Here is a 19,168-nt window from a genome sequence, read left to right on the forward strand (position 1 = left end):
GTGGAAGCGGCCAGAGTGACTGCTAGGCCTGTCTGTTCAGCCCAGCGGCTGTTGCTAACTGTAAGGCAGGTCTGCGCAGTTGAGAGAGATCATTGTGGTGACTTAAATTTTTTTTTATGTAGGTTCTCTGTGGCAGGAGGTCACCAAAAGTAGGTTTGAGGGAGCCTCGCTGTGGGGAGGCTCACCGCGAGGACGGTCCAGGCCCCAAAATTGCCTAGGTGTACCCCTGCTCCCAGTGACCTCTTGTGCACAAAGGGACAAGCCATTGTGGCTGCATGCCTGGGACCGTTAAGCCCTTAGTGCGAGTGATGCAGGCCCTTGACAGTGAGGATAAAGAAGTGTTGTGCATATAACATAGCTCTCCAGAGGTGCATGAAGACGGCCCAACACTTCTCTGCTGCACTTCAACTGCAGAGCTTTCACTGCAAGAAATCCTCTTGGCCCAATATAATTGGCATAGCACTTGATATAATTTGCTGATGGGTTTGTTTTTTCTCATTTTAATGTTTTATTCTGAGTGAGCAATGGGATTTGTTTGGTTTTCTTTGGTTCCTTCTTGTCAAAACAATATGTCATGTGATTTAGGACTGGCTTTCTATTTTTATGTTAAGGTAACCAGAGGCATTTTTCAGAAGATGTTAAGTATTATTAAACCATTGTTATTGTTATGAAGCATAGATGACTTCTTAAATGGCTCGGGACAAAAGTCTGTTTGTACTGCCTATGCCCGAGCTGGTAAAAGTAGATGTCAGCAAAACACAAGCTGAACATGTGTGTGTCATTCTGTATCTGATAACCTTACAAAACTTTGGCAACGGGAATCATAGGGACATAGGAAGCTGCCAAATACTGAGTCAGACGATTGGTCCATCTAGCTCAGTATTGCCTACACAGACTGGCAGTGGCTTCTCCAAAGTTGCAGGCAGCAATCTCTCTCAAGCCTGTTTTGGAGATGCCAGGGAGGGAAATTTGAACTTTCTGCTTTCCCCAGAGCGGCTCCATCCCCTAAGGGGAATATCTTTCAGTACTAACACATATAGTCTCCAATTCAAATGCAAACTAGGGTGGACCCTGCTTAGCAAAGGGGACAGGTCATGTTTGCTACCACAAGACTAGCTCTCCTGCCCTTTTTGCACTAAGACAGAAAATTAAGGCTTCCACATCGAGCCAATCACACGTGTTCTCCTTTCAGCTGACTGCTAAATGATCTGCACATGCTGCAGATGAACCAAGTATCCAAACATACAATCCACTTATTTTATTTTATTTTATTTTTTATTTTTACATTTATATCCCGCTCTTCCTCCAAGGAGCCCAGAGCGGAGTGCTACGTACTTGAGTTTCTCCTCACAACAACCCTGTGAAGTAGGTTAGGTTGAGAGAGAAGTGACTGGCCCAGCAAGTATCATGGCTGAATGGGGATTTGAACTCGGGTCTCCCCGGTCCTAGTCCAGCACTCTAACCACTACACCACACTGGCTCACATGAATGCAATGCACTTCTAGTCTGGCTTTTCAATGCAATCCTTTATCCTCAGCTAATGCCTCAACTCATTCTCTCTCTAAATCGTTTATTTGATCAATAAGCAAATTTGATCATTTGACCACATAAAATGTTCCCAGAATTATGTATGATTATATCTGTTTGGAAGAGGGAAAGTAGAAGCTCATGATACAATAGAAGTATGGTTCCCAACTGTATAAGATTAATCAGATAAAAATGTGTCTCTTAAGAACAAGTGCCCATTACAAATGTTAGTAGGTATCAGAATATTGTTTAGCTTGTATTTTTTCTTTCAGAATGACACTGGTGGACAGCGTAGTCTTGTAAACAAGTGGACAACTTATTTGAAAGCAAGACTTGTATGTTCTGTAATGGATGATGACGGCACAGAGACCTACTTTGATGAATTAGGTATAATGGTGGTAGTTCCTAAGTAGGGAATATGAAAGCATGTATTAATTTTTGCTTTTGATCAGATTTGTTTGCACAAGCTTTTTCAAAAGCCATTTGACCTGACAGAAAATGTTAGAGGGAAAGGAGACTTAAAATCTTGCATTTCATTTCTGCACCTACAGAGACTGATGCATCTCCATATATACTATACGTTCAAAAATGGATAGCAGCTTATACTGCATGAAAGCTTGTGAGCCTTTCTCAAGATTCAGAATAGGGAGAGACATACAATTAATTTTCACGCTGAACAGTAACATTTATGGAGTTTATGAAGTTTGCTACTACATTGTAGAAGCACAGCACCCACATGGTGGGCCCTTCAGACAAGCCATGTAATGAATCCCCAGTGTATTATCAACATATTATTCAATGTTATTTTTAGCAGCTAACGTCCAGATTAACGTTGTGTGTGCCAAATAATGTTTGCCGTGCGCATTGGGGAGGGGCAATTTTCACTGATTTTCTCCCTTCTGTAGTCCTCTGTGCCTCCTGAAAACATATCCCACGAGGTCCTGCAGCAAAACTTGGTCCTCCTGTCATTATGAAAATGAAGCATTATTTGGCACCTGTGGCATTAGTTTTGATGTCAGCTTCTGAAAGCAAAGGATCACTGGATACTGTATGTAGGGATATGCACAGACTGGTTCAGTGCCTTCTTTGGGATGGTAACCATGCTGACCACACAAATGGCCAAAGCGCATGTGTGGTGGCCATGTGCATGCCGACACTGCACACAGTCTATCAAAGGAAACAGCCTTTGTTAGAGCGAAGGCTGCATCCGGAAAAGGGGTGGGGCGGTAGCAGAGCAGGTAAAGACCTGCTTATGTGCTTGTAAAGGGAACCACTCCCTGCCCACGCCTGCACGAGCTGTTTGTGCACATCCCCAACTATAGGCAGTGTAACCCTTTCAGCCCAGTTCCAAATGGATTTTACTACTTACATGGTGACCATACGGCAACATATGATTAAATAAAAGCTGTTGCCTCTGCTTCTAATCTTCTCCTGCTCAGATTCATCAAGCTTCCATTCTAAGGATGAGCGAACAGGTTTGAATTTGAACCAGTTTGGTTCGAAGGTGCGAATTCAAACCAAACAGGGCGTTGAATTAGCAACGCTGGTCCAAGTTCGAACCAAACAGAGCCTGGTTTGGTTTGAACTGGTTTGAACCTCCAAAACTGGGTTGGGCGGTAGGCACCCATGGGTGCCAACTACCACCAGAAACCCAAAGCAATTGGAAACTCCTACGAATTTTAATGATTTGGGCGGGGTGTTAAATTTTCTCCATAGGGTATAATGGGGACACGAACTGGACCATTATTCCCTATGCAGAGCACCTAGGGGAACACATAAAGGGTGGGTGGTAGGCACCCAGGGGTGCCTACCATCCACTGAACTCCAAAGCAATTGGTCACTTCTGCAATTTTAGATTGTTTTTATTATTATTATTATTGTTATTGTTGTTGTTGTTTACACAGTCAGACAGGTGTTATTGACTGGTTTGTTTTATCCAGACATCGAGTCCTTCCCAAGGACCTGGGATGGCTGAACTTTATTATCAATGTCGTTGCTGTTATTATAGATATCGTCGCAGAATATAGGCTGTTCCCAGTAAAGTTGCTTTTTGTGACTGGCTGATGATGATTTCTGTGGCTCCTATGGTGTTGAAGTGCTCTCCAATTTGTTTTGGGATTGCACCCAGGGCGCCAATTACCACTGGGATTATTTTGGTCTTTTTCTGCCACAGCCTTTCAATTTCAATTTGTAGATCTTTGTGTTTTGTGATTTTTTCTATTTCTTTTTCTTCTATTCTATCCCCTGGTATTGCTATGTCGATTATTTTCACTTGTTTTTCTTTCTTCTCGACTACAGTTATATCTGGTGTATTGTGTGGCAGATGTTCATTTTCTACAACTTTTTCAATTTTATGGTCCCACCAATGTTTGGTTACAGGTAGCTTGTATTTTTTGCAGATGTTCCAGTGTATCATCCCTGCTACCTTGTCATGCCTTTGTTTGTAGTCAGTCTGTGCGATCTTCTTACAACAGCTGATCAGGTGGTACACTGTTTCATCTGTTTCTTTACAAAGTCGGCACTTGCTGTTTGTGGTGGATTTTTCGTCTTTTGCTCTTATTTCATTTGTTCTTAGTGCCTGTTCTTGTGCAGCCAGTATTAAACCCTCTGTTTCTTTCTTCAAGTTGCCATTCTTAAGCCATTGCCAGGTCTTGGTGATGTCTGATTTTCAACTTATATTGTGCAAATATTGACCATGCAGGGGCTTATTTCTCCATCTTTCTGCTCAGTTCTTGACTTGTTCTTTCCTGTAGGCCTGCTTTGTTTCATTGGTGTTGAATAGTTTCTCGTTCTTGACCATTTTAAGTGCATCTTCTTCACTGTTCTTGATATATTCTTCAAGGCCTCTTTTCTCCTCCTCTACTGTTTGATGGACTTGCAGCATTCCTCTTCCACCTGAGCTGCGAGGGAGGTATAGCCTATCTACATCACTGCGGGGGTGCAGAGCATGATTGATGGTCATGATTTTCCTGGTCTTACCATCTAGCGTCTCTAGATCTGCCTGGGTCCAGTCTATTATTCCTGCAGTGTATCTGATAACAGGTATAGCCCAGGTGTTTATGGCTTATATGGTGTTCCCGCCATTGAGTTTGGACTCGAGGATTTTTCTAACTCTCCTGATGTATTCACTTCCAATTTTTCTTTTAACTTCAGTGTGTGCGATGTTATCCGCCTGGAGAATGCCCAAGTATTTGTAAGGTTCTTTCTCTTCCAGGTTCTTGATCTTGCTTCCATTGGGCAGTTCTATTCCTTCTGTTTTTCTTATTTTTCCTCTGTTCATTATTAATGCAGCACACTTGTCTAGTCCAAACTCCATTGCTATATCGCTACTGAATATACGGACAGTGTTTAGCAATGATTCAGTTTCTGACTGGGACTTTCCATACAACTTCAGATCGTCCATGTACAGCAGATGGTTGATTTTACTTGATGTTTTAGATGTTTGGTATCCGAGGCCTGTTTTGTTTAGTATTTGTGAAAGTGGGGTCATGGCGATTACAAACAATAGAGGAGATAGTGAGTCCCCTTGGAAAATGCTTCTTCTAATGCTAACCTGTCCAAGTGCCTCGCCATTGATTGTTAACTGTGTACTCCACATGCTCATTGCTTTTTAAATAAATATCTGAATGTTTTTGCTGACACCAGTTGTTTCTAAACATTTTAGTATCCATGTGTGAGGCATTGAATCGAAGGCTTTCTTGTAGTCAATCCATGAAACACTTAGATTTGTTTTTCTTCTCTTGCAATTTTCTAAAATCATTCTGTCAATCAGCAGCTGGTCTTTCGTGCTTCTGGTGTTCGGACAATTTCCTTTCTGTTCAACTGGAAGCTGTTTGTTAGTTAATAAGTGTTGCATTACTTCATCTGCTATTATTCCAGTTACAAATTTGAACATTGTTGGCAGGCAGGTTATCGGTCTATAATTACTCGGAACTGCACTTTTTTCTGGGTCTTTCATTATGAGATGAGTTCTCCCGGTTGTTAGCCATTATTCAATATCACCTCCTTGCAAAATGTGATTGAACTGTTTTGATAGTTGTTTATGAAGGCTTGTTAGGTGTTTAAGGCAAAAGCCATGCAGTTCATCATCGCCTGGAGCAGTCCAATTTTTAATTTTCTTTGCTCTTTCACTTATTAATTCTGGTGTTTATTATTAGATCTTGCATTTGTTGGTTACATTTTTTGACCCCTTTCATCCAGCCTGCTTTTTTATTATAATCTATTGGATTGTCCCATGATTTCCGCCAGAATTGCACTGTTTCTTCTTTATTTGGTGTTTCTACCTTTCTTGCAGTTTCTCCTTCTATGCTTTGGTAGAAACGTTTCTGATTTGACTGGAATTGGAGGTTCTGCCTGTGTTGTGTAATTCTGGCTTCATATCTGCTAATCTTCTTTGACACTGCTGTTATTTGCTGCTTTATTATTTCCAGGACTTCTCTAATTTTCCTTGAATCTAGGTAATATTTTTGGATCAGATAATGTTTGGTGTCTTCATTCTTCAGCTTCTTGTCTTTCATATCTTTCAATTTACTAGCATCTGCTCTAAGCCTGGAGATTTTATTTTCTAATCTAATCTTCCATTTAGGTGATGTACTGCTTTCTTTTTTGACAGGTCCACTGATCTTATATCCGAGCTCTTGTGTTGTTATTGTTGCTGCACTGTACATTAGTTGGTTTGTTTCTTGCAAATTATTGGTTGTTATTTCTGCAAGTGCAGCATTGACATCTTTTAATGCCTGAGCAAGTTGTTTTTTGGCAACGGTTTTTAGAGCTGGAAGTCGAACCCTGGTGGTTGTTTGGTTCATGTGCTCAGTTATTTTTTGCTTTAGTTCTTGTTGCTTTTCTGTTAAACAGCATTTGGGTTTTTGAGGTGAAGGCATATTATTATTATTATTATTATTATTATTATTATTATTATTATTATTATCAGATTTATATCCTGCTCTTCCTCCAAGGAGCCCAGGGCGGTGTACTACATACTTGAGTTTCTCTTTCACAACAACCCTGTGAAGTAGGTTAATTTTTGTATTTCTCCCATAGGGAATAATGGGGATTTGACACAGCCCCTTGGCACCCCAAAGTGGGTTTGGGGACACAGCAGGTATGGCCAGAATTCCCGCCCAGGCAGCCCCAAGTTGGTAGGGTTTATGGGGTTTTTAAATATATATATATTTAAAAGATTATAGCCTATTTCAATGCAATGAATAGGAGTCCCTCTCCCATTCATATAAGTAGAATAGGGTGTGATCTGACCTACTGACCTTAATTGCTCTGAACTCAAGAGTTCACAGCAATTAAGGTCACACAGTGTTCATTGCATTGAATCTAATTTGTGTTTGGACTTGCTGCTGTATGAGTTCTCTCAATGAATCCCTATTAAAAACTCTGCGCGCGCACACACACACACACACACACACACACACACACACACACACACACACCAGAGAAGGTACTCTGATAGAGATAGACTGTTAAAAGCCCATAAACTAAAATTTCCTTTTAAAAACCTGTGAACCCTACAAACCTGGGGCTGCTTGTGGGGAGTTGTGGCACAACCTGCCATTTCCCCAAACCCACTTTGGGGTGCCTAGGCTGCCCTCAAAGAGGGGGATGGGGCTGCCTCAAATCTCCATTAGTCTCTAAGGGTGAAATTCAAAAATTGGAAAAAACTTCAAAACTTCATTAATAATCACAGGAGTGTCCAATTGCTTTGGGGTTTGGTGAGTTGTAGGCATGCCTAGTTTTTTGTCCCTAGGTGCTTCACATAGGGAATAATAGGCCAGTCTGAGTCCCCATTATACCCTATGTAGAACCTTTTAGAACCAGTTTGAATTGGGTTTGAATTTGAACCAATACCGGGGGGGCGGGGGCGTGTTTTGAGCAAAATCAAAACCAAACTTACCCACCCTGGTTCAAAACTGGTTTGATTTCAAACCAAACAGGCCAGGCCAGTTTTTTGCACATCCCTATTCCATTCTTCCCTCTGCTAGTGCTGTTATCGCAAACCTTTCTCTTTGCCATTGCCCCAGTTCCAGGTATCATGATATTTTAGGATTCTACGTCATATAAACAAGAAAAGGATACCCAGGATCATATATGAACAACAAAAATAGACAGGATTGTAGTGCTTGTAGCCATCAGGACAGGTGATCGCTTCAGGGTAGTCATTGACCCATTTGACAATGTAACTGAATATAACTCATTTATATTTTTCCACCTCTTGTATGGGACAAAATCCATGCAATGGTTATATATGTATATTTTTTCCCCACAGAGGATGTATTTCTTCTAGAAACAGATAATCCTAGAACGACACTGATATATGGCATTTTCACAACATCCAGGTAATCTTAAAGATTTATAAAAGAAAATAATCAAGTTGACTTTTACAATGGTGGAGAACAAGTTTTCTGTGTAGAGATCCTCCCATCTGTATTATTAATTTTCCAAGATGTGCCATGCGTGGGGACGTGGTAGAAAGGAGGCGATTGGCTGACAGAGTTTGCAATCAGAAGCACCTGATTGGGCAGTGGGGATTCCATGTGCAGATAGGGAGAAGGAGCCTGTGAGAGCAGAAGCACCATGGTGATTGAGCAGTGGGGATTCCCTATTCAGATAAGGAGGAGGAGCCTGTGATGGTTAAGGTCAGTTGGAATACAACTTTTACTGGTCGGAAGATGTTCTTGATTGTAGAGCAGAGGAATCTCTATATATAAAAGGATAGCAGGCAGGGGTCTGCAAAAAGACAGGTCGTGAGGGAGGAAAGAGCCCCTTCAGGAGAAGGAGGATGCTGTTGTGTGAATTAAATGAGGAAACAAGATGAACAAAATCTGTTAACTCAGGGAGGGAGGGAGAGAGAAAAAACATGAAGGGAGGAGGAAGAAAGAGTGGGGAAGAGCGAGTGGAGGAGAGAGAAAGAGAAAAAGAAGGGAGGGGAAGAGAGACAGAAGGAAGGGCAAGGGATGGGCCCAGGCCTGTCAGCAGCCTGAGGGGAATGAGCAGCCATGGCAGCACTAGCAGCAAGGAAGGGCCCTGTCAACCACTGCTGCTGTTTGGAGCTACCGAGGCCATTGTCAGAGGGAGGCAGGGAGGCAAGGGATGGGCCTGGTCCTGTCAGTGGCCTGAGGGGAACGAGTGTCCATGGTGGTAGCAGCAGCGAGGAATGGCCTGGTCAACCACTGCTGCTGCTCCTGGAGGGAGGAGCAGGAGTGGGGTTCAGGGGAGGGTGGGGAGGTCTCTGGGGATAGGGGGCTGCAGCTTGGCCAATAGGCGGCAGCAATGCTGCAGCCACGACCAAGAAGGGTGAGGGGGATGGAAGCAACAGGATGGAGGAGGAGCAGGAGTGCAGCTCAGGTGAGAGTGGGAGATCTCTGAGGTGAGGGGAGCAATCAAGTACTAATGCGCAGATGCTCTAGAGCATGCAAGAGTTCCAGCATTGAAGCGGAGAGAAATAATGGTGCCGGTCAGGATGCAGAGGTGGGGGCGGGCAGGTGAAGCCCCTCCAGCCAGAAGAGGTGGGTGGACGGCGGGCGAAGCCCCACCGGCCAGGAAGAGGAGGCAGTGGCAGGGAGAAATAATGGCGGTGATGAGGTAGGCAGATGGCGGGCAAAGCCCTACCAGTCGGGAGGAGGAGGTGGGAGGTGTCGGCAGGATGGCCTGGCCCTGGCCCGCCCAATAGGGAGAGCTGCGGGGGGAGAAAGTGAGCGAGTGAACTGCAGGGGGAGAGTGAGTGAGCGAGCTGCGGAGGGAGAGCGAGCAAGCGAGCTGCGGGGCAGAGTGAGCAAGCAAGCTGCGGGGGGAGAGCGAGCGAGCTGCGGGGGGGGAGAGAGAGAGCGTTGCGGGGGCAAGTGAGCGAGAGTGCTGTGGGGGGGAGCGAGCGAGAGTGCTGCGGGGGGGAGCGAGTGAGATTGCTGTCGAGGGGATGCCACAGGCTCAGTGCACAACTGCACAGATGCTCTGTGTGGGGTCAGCTAGTTAAATATATTTCTGGATATACCTTTCAAAAACCTGTGTCATCAAAGAAGTGTTCACATGCAGGCTTTTAGACAGTATTATAAACAAGTGTTCTCAGGGTTACAACAAATCAAATAGTCATGCAATGGTACAAGTGCTAAGGCTTTTCATGTGATAAAGCAGTGTCCTTTTGTACAAAGGTGGTCCTTGTTACCATAAGAGGCCATAGTACATTGATTCTGTTGAGTTTATGAGAGTCTCCTCAGAAACCATTTGTCACATTTGTCTACAGTTCAAGATGTGAGGGTAATTTGAAGTCAAAGCCAGAGGTGGAACTTTGATGGTGTGACAAAGAGAGGGTGGTGGTTAGTGATGTGCAAAAAATTTCGGGCACAGAACGATCTGTGCCCGAAATGAACAATTTCGGGTGATTCAGGGCCGAACCGAATCACCCCCGATGTCCCCCGATATTTTTCGGGCACGAGCCGAATCACCCGAATTTCGGGCATGAAAAATTCGGGTGATTCGGTTCACGGTTGATTTTTGGTGATTTTTTAAAGTTTTAGTGACTTTGGGGCAGTTCGGGGGCATAGAATGGGGCAGATTGGGGCATATTGGGGCAGAAAGTGGGGCCTGGGGCAGAATAGTGGGGTGGGGTGGTAGTGCCTAATGGGTGGAGGCTACCACCCCTCAGAAGTTTTTTCTGAGGTGTGAATTCTCATTCTATCATAGCAAATCAGATGTTTTTCAATTAAACAACTCTCATGACCCCACTTTCACTTTTTCACACTTTCCTTTACTATGAATAATATGAGGAAGTAATCAATTTAGCACACTTCACCTTATGAAGACAAACCTCATACAAATAAATTCACCATAATTCACCCCTCTGCCCAATCACTCTTAAATTGGGGATGGGTGGTAGCCTCCACCCATTAGGCACTATCTACCAGCCCACCCCACTCCTTTGGGGCAGATCCACTTTCTGCCCCCAATCTGCCCCAAAGACACCCAAACTTCAAAAATTCTCAAAAAATCAGCCCTCTGCCCAATCCCCCTGAAATGGGGGTGGTAGCCTCCACCCATTAGGCACTACCACCCCACCCCACTCTTTTGGGGCAGATCCACTTTCTGCCCCCAAACTGCCCCAAAGTCACTAAAACTTCAAAAATTCTCAAAAAATCACCCCTTTGTCCAAACCCCCTGAAATTGGGGTGGTAGCCTCCACCCATGAGGCACTACCACCCCACCCCACTATTCTGCCCCAGGCCCCACTTTCTGCCCCAATATGCCCCAATCTGCCCCAAAGACATGAAATTTTCAGAAATTTACCAAAAATCAGCCCTTTGCCCAAACCCCCTGAAATTGGGGTGGTAGCCTGCACCCTTTAGGCACTACCACCCCACCCCACTCCTTTTGCCCAGATCCCATTCTATGCCCCTGAACTGCCCCAAAGTCACTAAAACTTTAAAAATTCACCAAAAATCAGGATTTTGCCCAATCCCCCTGAAATTGGGGTGGTAGACTCTACCCATTGGGCACTACCACCCTACCCCAAAATTTTGCCCCTGGGCCCCTTTTTACCCCCCCGAATCGATTCAGATTCGGATTCAGATTAAATCCAAATCCGAACCGAATCAAGGGTGATTCGGGTGACCCAGATTCGGGCACAAAACAGAACAGGGGTGATTCGGTTTGGGTCCGAGCCCAATCACCCGAAATCCCGAATTGCACACCCCTAGTGGTGGTAGGCTGGAACTGGAGAGAAGGAACAAGGGATTGGAACCAAAGGCAGGAGTACAGCGCTGAAATATGAAGCAAGAGGAGGAAAGCAGCAGAAGACCAGTGCAGAGACTGAAGAGCTAGCTCACCCTGAGACCAACATAAGGAGAATAAGAAGCCCTGTCCCTTCCTGGATCTCCCAGTCCAGAGCCTGCACTGGGCTTGGTTCTTTCTCCTCCCAGTTGTCCAATGAGAAGGAGATCTCAGGCAGCCAGAAAGGCATGCAGCTGGTTCTACACCTCAGTCCTAATCTGGTATAGCCACTGCTCTTGGGATTCTGGGGATGATGGAAGAGAGTCTTGAGTGGGATCGGGGTGGGGGTGGGAATAGAATTCCCCCAAGATCTCTGGCTCCTCAGGAGAATCTGTGGGCAAGATTCTTCTGAGGATCTTAGTAAGCTTCAGTGGTCTACAAGGATGTGATAACTTCGATTGTTCATGGAGATATAATTAAAATTAATATTGTCAGGGGACTGCTAACTGAACAAAGAGACAGCTTTTTAAAGCGGTGATTCTCTTTATTTAGCAGGATGAGAACAACTGGCCCTATCCATCTCCTCCAGTGGCTGTTCCTGATGTCTGTCTTATGTGTCTTTTTTAGATTATGAGCCCTTTGGGGAGAGGGAATCTCTATCTATCTATCTATCTATCTATCTATCTATCTATCTATCTATCGTTAAATTTATATATTTATATCCCTCCTTTCGTTAAGAACAATCCCAAGGTGGAGATATACACACACACACACCACCTAATGGTGCAGTGGGGAAGTAACTTGCCTAGGGACCAAGAGGTTGCTGGTATGTATCCCAGACTAAGGGGAACCCCTATATTGGACAGCAGCGATATAGGAAGATGCTGAAAGGCATTATCTCATACTGCGTGGGAGGAGGCAATGGTAAACCCCTCCTGTATTCTACCAAAGAAAACCACAGGGTTCTGTGGGCGCCAGGAGTCAACACCGACTCGACGGCACAACCCGCTTTGGGAACTTCTGATGAAAAATGGTATATAAATATTTGAAAAATACTTGTGATTACCATGAAATCTTGATCAGTGCCAGAGTTGCCTGCAGATACTGGTTCCTCTCCCTTCCCAAGGTTAGGCCTAAGGTCGGGTTGTGACAATAAGTTTCCTTTGGTCCAGTTCATTACATTATTAGAGCAATGTGTTATCCATTTCTATGTGGTTTTTCACACAGAATACACACAGAAATGTGGTTTTTCACATAGAAACACACAGAAATGGATTCTATCCCAACAATGCCTGTTAAAACAATAAACAAAACCACTTGAGCTGGGCAAATTCCTTCCATAAACCATTTTAGTCTGCCATCTTTGAATATTCTTTAGGACTTTGGAAATATTTTGGAGCAAATTATTTATTCCAATTTTTAAAAAACAAACATATTTCCCCTATTTTAATCATTACTTCTTGTTCTGTAGCAATGTAGTTCATCCCATGGTGGTGATGCGATATTTTTCAAATATAAAATGCACTCTATCCTTTAAACTCAAAATAATTAGATATGGTTTCATTGTCAAAAGAAAAATCAAACTGAGAGAACCTTTAAAACTTTACTGTTCTGTAGAGGTGTGTGTGCGCGTGCTGAATAATATAGCACTGCTGCCCAATGATATTTCTGTTATGTACACCACCATAGTAAATGGAAAACATGAATTTCCATTTGTCATCAGACTAATCAATCTAGTCATTTTTCTTAATCGTCTGGAAATTAAAACGTTCATCAAAATGAAACATAAAATCAAATAATTTCAACTGTTGACTCTCCCTTTGTGGTGCAAGAAAAGTGCTTAGCAGGGAGGGGAACCACATTTTTTGCTTGTGTGATATATTCAGCATATTTGAACTGGATATTAGCTCCCCTAAATTCACAGGGAGTTGAAGTGGAAATTGGGTTTGAATCAAGGAACCCATATAAGGTGGCAAAAAAGTGAACACTGAATCTGTTCCAGGCCCTGCAGACATTTTCCTCACTCTGTACCAGATTTTACACTGGCCTCTATTTCTTTCAACACATGGAAATATATATATATTTGAAAGTACTCCAAACTGAAAGTACAATATAATTAGTTAGAAGTCTTCAGGGATTTCATCTGGTAGTCCAGTCATACCTATATTTCTTCTACTTCCATGTGTTCCAAACTGAAGAAACATATTACAATAGAGAATGAGAATTAATTTTATTTAAAGTCCATTTGGTAGAGTGTTACTGGAAACAATTACTTTTATGAGATAATCAATAATAAATTAGACAAAAGGTACATTTTTCTAAAGAAATTAATGCATTTTTACATCCACTTCATGCCCACAATTAGTGGGAAAGATAAAAGCAAATTAAGGCAACAGATGTGATCATAGTACATTATTGGCTGTCAGATTTCCAATATGCCAATTAGGATACAATTCACACTTCATGTGTGGTTCAAGTGTGGAAAAGAAGGAGTTCAATAAGCTGAAAACTTGATATCAGTTTGTAACATGATATAGCATTTTTAAAAGACCGGATACTCAAGGTATCTTCAGAATGTCCAGTGAATATCCCAACTTTAATCTTTATAATATAAATATTGTAATTGTTATGTGATCATTGTAGCATCTGTATTTGTATTTTGCATTTTTATTTGCACACATATGTAAGTATGTGTCTGAATTAGTATAAATGGTGCATCTGAAGGCCACTTTAAAAATTCTGCTTTTTTTTTGTATGAAAAGCACATCTGTGGAAGCCATTGGTTGTTTATTATTATTGTTATTATTGTATGCCACTTTTCAGTTTTAAAAAAGTTCTCAAAATATGTTTCCTTGTCCCAAAGTGGTGTTGGGAATTCTCTTTGGTAAGAGAATCCCTTTTTCATTATAGCAGAGTGCACAGAGGCACAACACAGCGGAATTTGGTTAGACATGTGTGTATGCTGAGAGTAAAGTAACTTGGAGCCAGTTCATAGTTACAAATCAATATATATGGCATTTATTAAAGAACTCCATTCTAGATAGGAAAGTGAGGAGTTAGGATCTCTAATCTATCTAGCTAGCTGGATGCAGATGGATTCTGCATCTCTGCACACATGGTGCAGGGGAAAGGAGCTTGCATGTTGCAAGGTAGAAGGAAGAGGAAGAGAAGGGAAGGAGGAAGTGCAAAACAGGAAGTAAGTAAGTAAGTAAGTCCCTAAGAGTAGCAATCTACATTCCAAAGGGATAGTGTCAGAGCAGTAGAGAAGGGATTACCAATGTCTTGACCCTCTAGCCCTCTGACTCACTAGTCTGTCCTCCACTATCATCGAAACAAGAGACAGCTCATAGTCCTTCACTTTCAACAAGTGGCTCACAGCATGAGGCAGACAGCAGCAACAACCACTGGAACGTATGCTGGGTTGAATATAGAAGGACAGTTGCTCTCCTCCACTAAATATAAGAGATGGTTGTGCCATCAAGTTGGTGTTGACTCCTGGCGACCACAGAGCCATGTGGTTTTCTTGGTAGAATACAGAAGTGGTTTACCATTGCCTTTTCCCATGCAGTATGAGATGATGCCTTTCAGCACATTCCTATATTGCTGATGCCCGATATAGGAGTTCCCCATATTGTGGGAAACACACTAGTGGGGATTCAAACCAACTACCTCCTGCTCTGTAGGCAGGTTGCTTCCCTGCTGCACAGGTGCAGAGAGAACCATCACTTTAAAAGGTGCCTTCTTGCCCAGTTAGTAGGTCATCCAACTTAAGGTGGTTGTATCTGTGTGCACAATTATTTGAAAAATGATGCTTCTTTCTGTAATTTTAATCACTGTGGGTACAACATGGAAAGATCACCACAGGGCATAACTAAAGTATGGTTTCCACTTCTTTGTTCCCCTTAGTGCACATGCTGAGTGCACCTTAGGGCAGCCAACATACTACTACTACCGTTACCACCACCTCTACCACTTTAGGGTTTATACCACTTTCCAGCAGTTCTCAAAGTGGTTTACATAGAAAAGTAATAATAACTATTAGGGCTGTGCAATCATATTGGTCCAATATGCTTACTATTAGGCATTATCAGAAGGATTTACAATAGGACAACAGGGATTTAAATTGGAATTCCGACTGTTGAGTCAATAGGGCAACAAAGAGACTCAGTAGTTGGAATTCCAACTAAAATCCCTGTCATCCTATTGGAAATCCTTCTGCTTCTGATAGGAATATAGGAACAAAACTACTCCCCAGCAGTCAGCTTGAAGAGACTATGTATGTATGTATGTATTTATGTATTTATGCCAATTGTTATCAGAGGCCTAATAAATATAAAAGTTAGTTACCTGTCTCAAGGGGGCTCTAAATCTAAAAGGAAATACAAGGGAGACACCAGCAGCAGTCACTGGAGGGATGCTGTGTTGGTGTTCGATAGGGACATTGGCTTCTACACTAAATAAACAGATGAGAATCATCACTTTAAGAGATGCCTCTTTGCTCAGTTAGAAAGATGTCATAGAAGTCGCACATCGCCATCCAGACTCAACTCATTCCACTCAATCAAAGTATTATCTCTGAGCCCTATGGGGGTCTTTCTCTGTGTCACTTCTTTACCTTTGATGTACTGGATTGAGCCTTTCAGGGCTTCTTAGAGACGGAAAACCAGGAAGTGGGAGGGAGAAAATCAGAGAGAGAAAGGATGACAAAGGTGTGTGTCTGTGTATATAAATAAATAATGTGGCAAAAATATCATTAGATTTCATACCTTATGTTGTGGTTATGGGCCCCAGGTCAGAGAAGAATTAATCCTACTGGTGTAGGACAAAGCAGAAACTGTGTGTGGATTATCACAATTTTAATTTAATACATTAAAAAAGGTTGTATACCTGTTTCAGTGTCAGTGTGGCATAGAGGTTAGAGTGCTGTACCTACGACTGGTTCAAACCCTCATTTAGCCATGAAGTTCACTGAGTGACTCTGGACCAGTCACTTGTCTCTCAGCCTAATCTACCTCACGGGGTTTTTGTGAGGATAAACATCGGGGCTATTCTCACAATCGGGGAAAATTGGGCTAGGAAACCTAGCCCAATTTTCCCCAGTTGTAATAAGAACCACCGGGCTTGGCTGCAAGCCCAGTGGTTCGCAAGCGGGACACCCTCTGAAGTGCCCCTGCGAGTGTTCCACAAATCTGGTTTTAATATTTGTGAGTAGCCGCGACGCGGCTTCGTGTTGTGCCTACTTACGAGGAGACCCCTGGCGGGGAGGCTTGCAGCCAAGCCCGGTGGTCTCACCAGCATGCTCCGGCTCTGGGGGTCTCACCAGCATGCCTTGCACGCTCGCGCAGGGCATGCTGAAGCTTGCGGGGGGCGATCGGCCCCCACTCCCCATAGCCCCTGCCGGCTCCGTCACGGAGCCGGCAATTGTGTGGGCGGCCAGTCCAACCGCCCACGGTTCCCTCTCCGCTTGTGAGCCTAGCCCGCTATCCCCGCTCACCCTGCAAAACCGGGTCTCATGGATCGTGAGACCCGGCTCATCACCTAGTATACTGCTCTGGGCTTCTTAGAGGAAGAGTAGGATATAACTGTAAAAATAAATGACTCCCACCCAGCCGCCTTCGGCAAAATATTGGGAATTGTAGTCCAGAGAGAATCTTTGTTGGAGAAACCTAATTCTGTAATTCTATAGCAATTGTACATTCAACTGGTGCTATTCTTCAGTAACATCCAGTGCCTATCAAATATCATTGACCTGGAAGAAACCAAAAGAGTATCTGTTCTAACTAGTTGCAAGCTGAGGCCATCTGCTCTACACAGCTCAAGTGATTGATCTTGTCCACAGTACAGAGATCTAAGCAAAAAGGGTACTACTGCCATTGTGATTTCTAATCTGTGGGCACAAAATTCTGTACAAACATAAGGTGAAGTAATTGCAGCACTAAATCATCTCAAATTTTTTGTGGTTTAAATGTTTTGCACCTTTTGAAGCAGGCTAGAATAATATGAAAGACATACTGAAAAGTGGCAAGAAGATAGTGTGAATAGGTTTGTTTCTTGTTTTTGTTTCCTTTCTTCTCCAGTTCTGTATTTAAAGGCTCGGCAGTGTGTGTGTACCACCTGTCTGATATCCAGAGAGTATTCAATGGTCCATTTGCACACAAAGAAGGCCCAAACCACCAGCTGATTCCCTATCAGGGTAGAATTCCTTACCCACGACCTGGGACAGTAAGTATCAATCATGGTTTGCAAGTCCATTTTGCCTTTTCCTTTATCTTTAAAATCCTTCAGCCTAATCCACCAGGAAGGACTTCTCGGCAAGCCCCATTGAAATGAATGGGATCTATACAAGAGCACATTAGGGGTCTTCCTTTGGCTATATCATACATCTGTCTGAGACCTTACATAGACAGATACGCAGTCCAGACATCAGAGAAGGTATGAATGATCACATACATAAGTAGAAAGTGTTATTTGTCTGGGTTTTTTTTGAAAGCCTGCAAAATTGCCCAGCCAATTGATACTGGCAAGGTGCCTTTTAATGCATTTTGCTTGCTTTCAATTACTGAAACAAGCCTCCTGACCCTGGGGGTCTCTCCAGGGTGCCCCTCGTGCTCACGCAGCCCCCAGTCCCCGCAGCCGCCGGCTCTGGCTAAGACCACTCTTCCCACAAACTCTCTGAAAGTAGGTCTCACCGATCATGAGACTCACCTCTTAGAATCATAGAATTTAAGAGTTGGAAGGGAACTTGGAGGTTTTCTAATCCAACCCCCAACATTTCCCCATATATCCATCATGATCACTTATCACTACCACCAGATCTGAACATCAGAAAACTGGCCAACATGATGGGCAGCCCTATGTCGGCCTTAGGGACCCTTCGGCAGTGATGTAGTCACAAATTCAGAAGTGCAGGTGCTCTCCATGAGCACCTACCCTAGTCTCTCCCCTAGTCACACCCACCCTGACAGCCATGCTCCATTGCCACGCCTATCCCAATGGCCACACCGCTCACTTAGATAGATGCAATAATTGGGGGTGGGGTGTTTCTGTTATAAGCAGTCAAGTTCAGTGCGCATTCCGTCATTCATTATAGGATGTCCTGACACTAGTCTACCATAGGACTTGCATGCTGACAGTCCCAGGTTTGATCCCTGGCAGAATCTCCAGGAAGGGCTGGGAAAGATTCCTGCCTGAAACCATAGAGATCTGCTGTCAGTCAGTGTAAGCAATACTGAGCTAGATTGGGTTTGACTCAATATAAGGCAACACCCTATGTTTTTAAGACAAGAAGAATGATAATAAATGGGTAGAAACCCAAAGGCCTTGTGTCCCTCTTGAGACCCTAGAGGGGGGAAAGTACTGGGATTGCATCCCTGCAGCATTATGCCACTGTTGTATAATTTGAAGCTATGGTTCAGTTACGGAGTTTGCAAATGATTCCATGTTCATTCCCCAGCATCTCTATTTAAAATTCTACCTGGTTAGGAAAGATCTCTACTTGGTATTCTGGACTTCCACAGACAGTTAGAGTAAACAGTAATTGCCAGTGTCCTGACTTAGTGTCCTGACTTAGTACAGGCACCTTCATATCTTCAGTAGTTGCACCATTCAGGGGAAGGCAGCAATCCACACTGGTTTCCCTTAAGTAGTAAATGAATGACATTGCAGTGCGAAGGTCATGGCCAATTTATTTCCCAATATCCTGTCTTCCTTTTCCTAGTCCTAGGGGAAACTACAATAACAGTTCACTGTTTCCAGATAGTGAAACTGCAGCAGCCTTGTTAGAAAAGATCAGTTACTCCGCTGATTAGCAATGAGAGCTTTGCTGATAAACTTGTAACTGAAGCATAATGGCTGTTAATAGCATGGACGATTAAAATAATTTCATTAGCTCTGACAGATCTGGTTCCTGCATCTGGGGTTTTCAAGTATGAAC

At 43.4% G+C, this 19,168-nt stretch overlaps 1 protein-coding gene across 6 annotated transcripts in view; it reads left to right on the forward strand.

The window, feature by feature from the left end:
- SEMA3C (semaphorin 3C) overlaps nt 1–19,168 on the forward strand; it is a 221,838-nt gene that overhangs the window by 161,528 nt on the left and 41,142 nt on the right. For all 6 annotated transcript variants that reach the window (XM_053256864.1, XM_053256862.1, XM_053256863.1 and 3 more), the window contains 3 exons: nt 1,800–1,914; nt 7,802–7,871; nt 17,313–17,457. In XM_053256864.1, coding sequence (XP_053112839.1) covers nt 1,800–1,914; nt 7,802–7,871; nt 17,313–17,457 — 330 coding nt within the window. The remainder of the gene's footprint in view (nt 1–1,799; nt 1,915–7,801; nt 7,872–17,312; nt 17,458–19,168) is intronic.

The sequence above is a fragment of the Hemicordylus capensis genome, chromosome 5 (assembly GCF_027244095.1).
Source record: "Hemicordylus capensis ecotype Gifberg chromosome 5, rHemCap1.1.pri, whole genome shotgun sequence".
Taxonomy (NCBI): Eukaryota; Metazoa; Chordata; class Lepidosauria; order Squamata; family Cordylidae; genus Hemicordylus; species Hemicordylus capensis.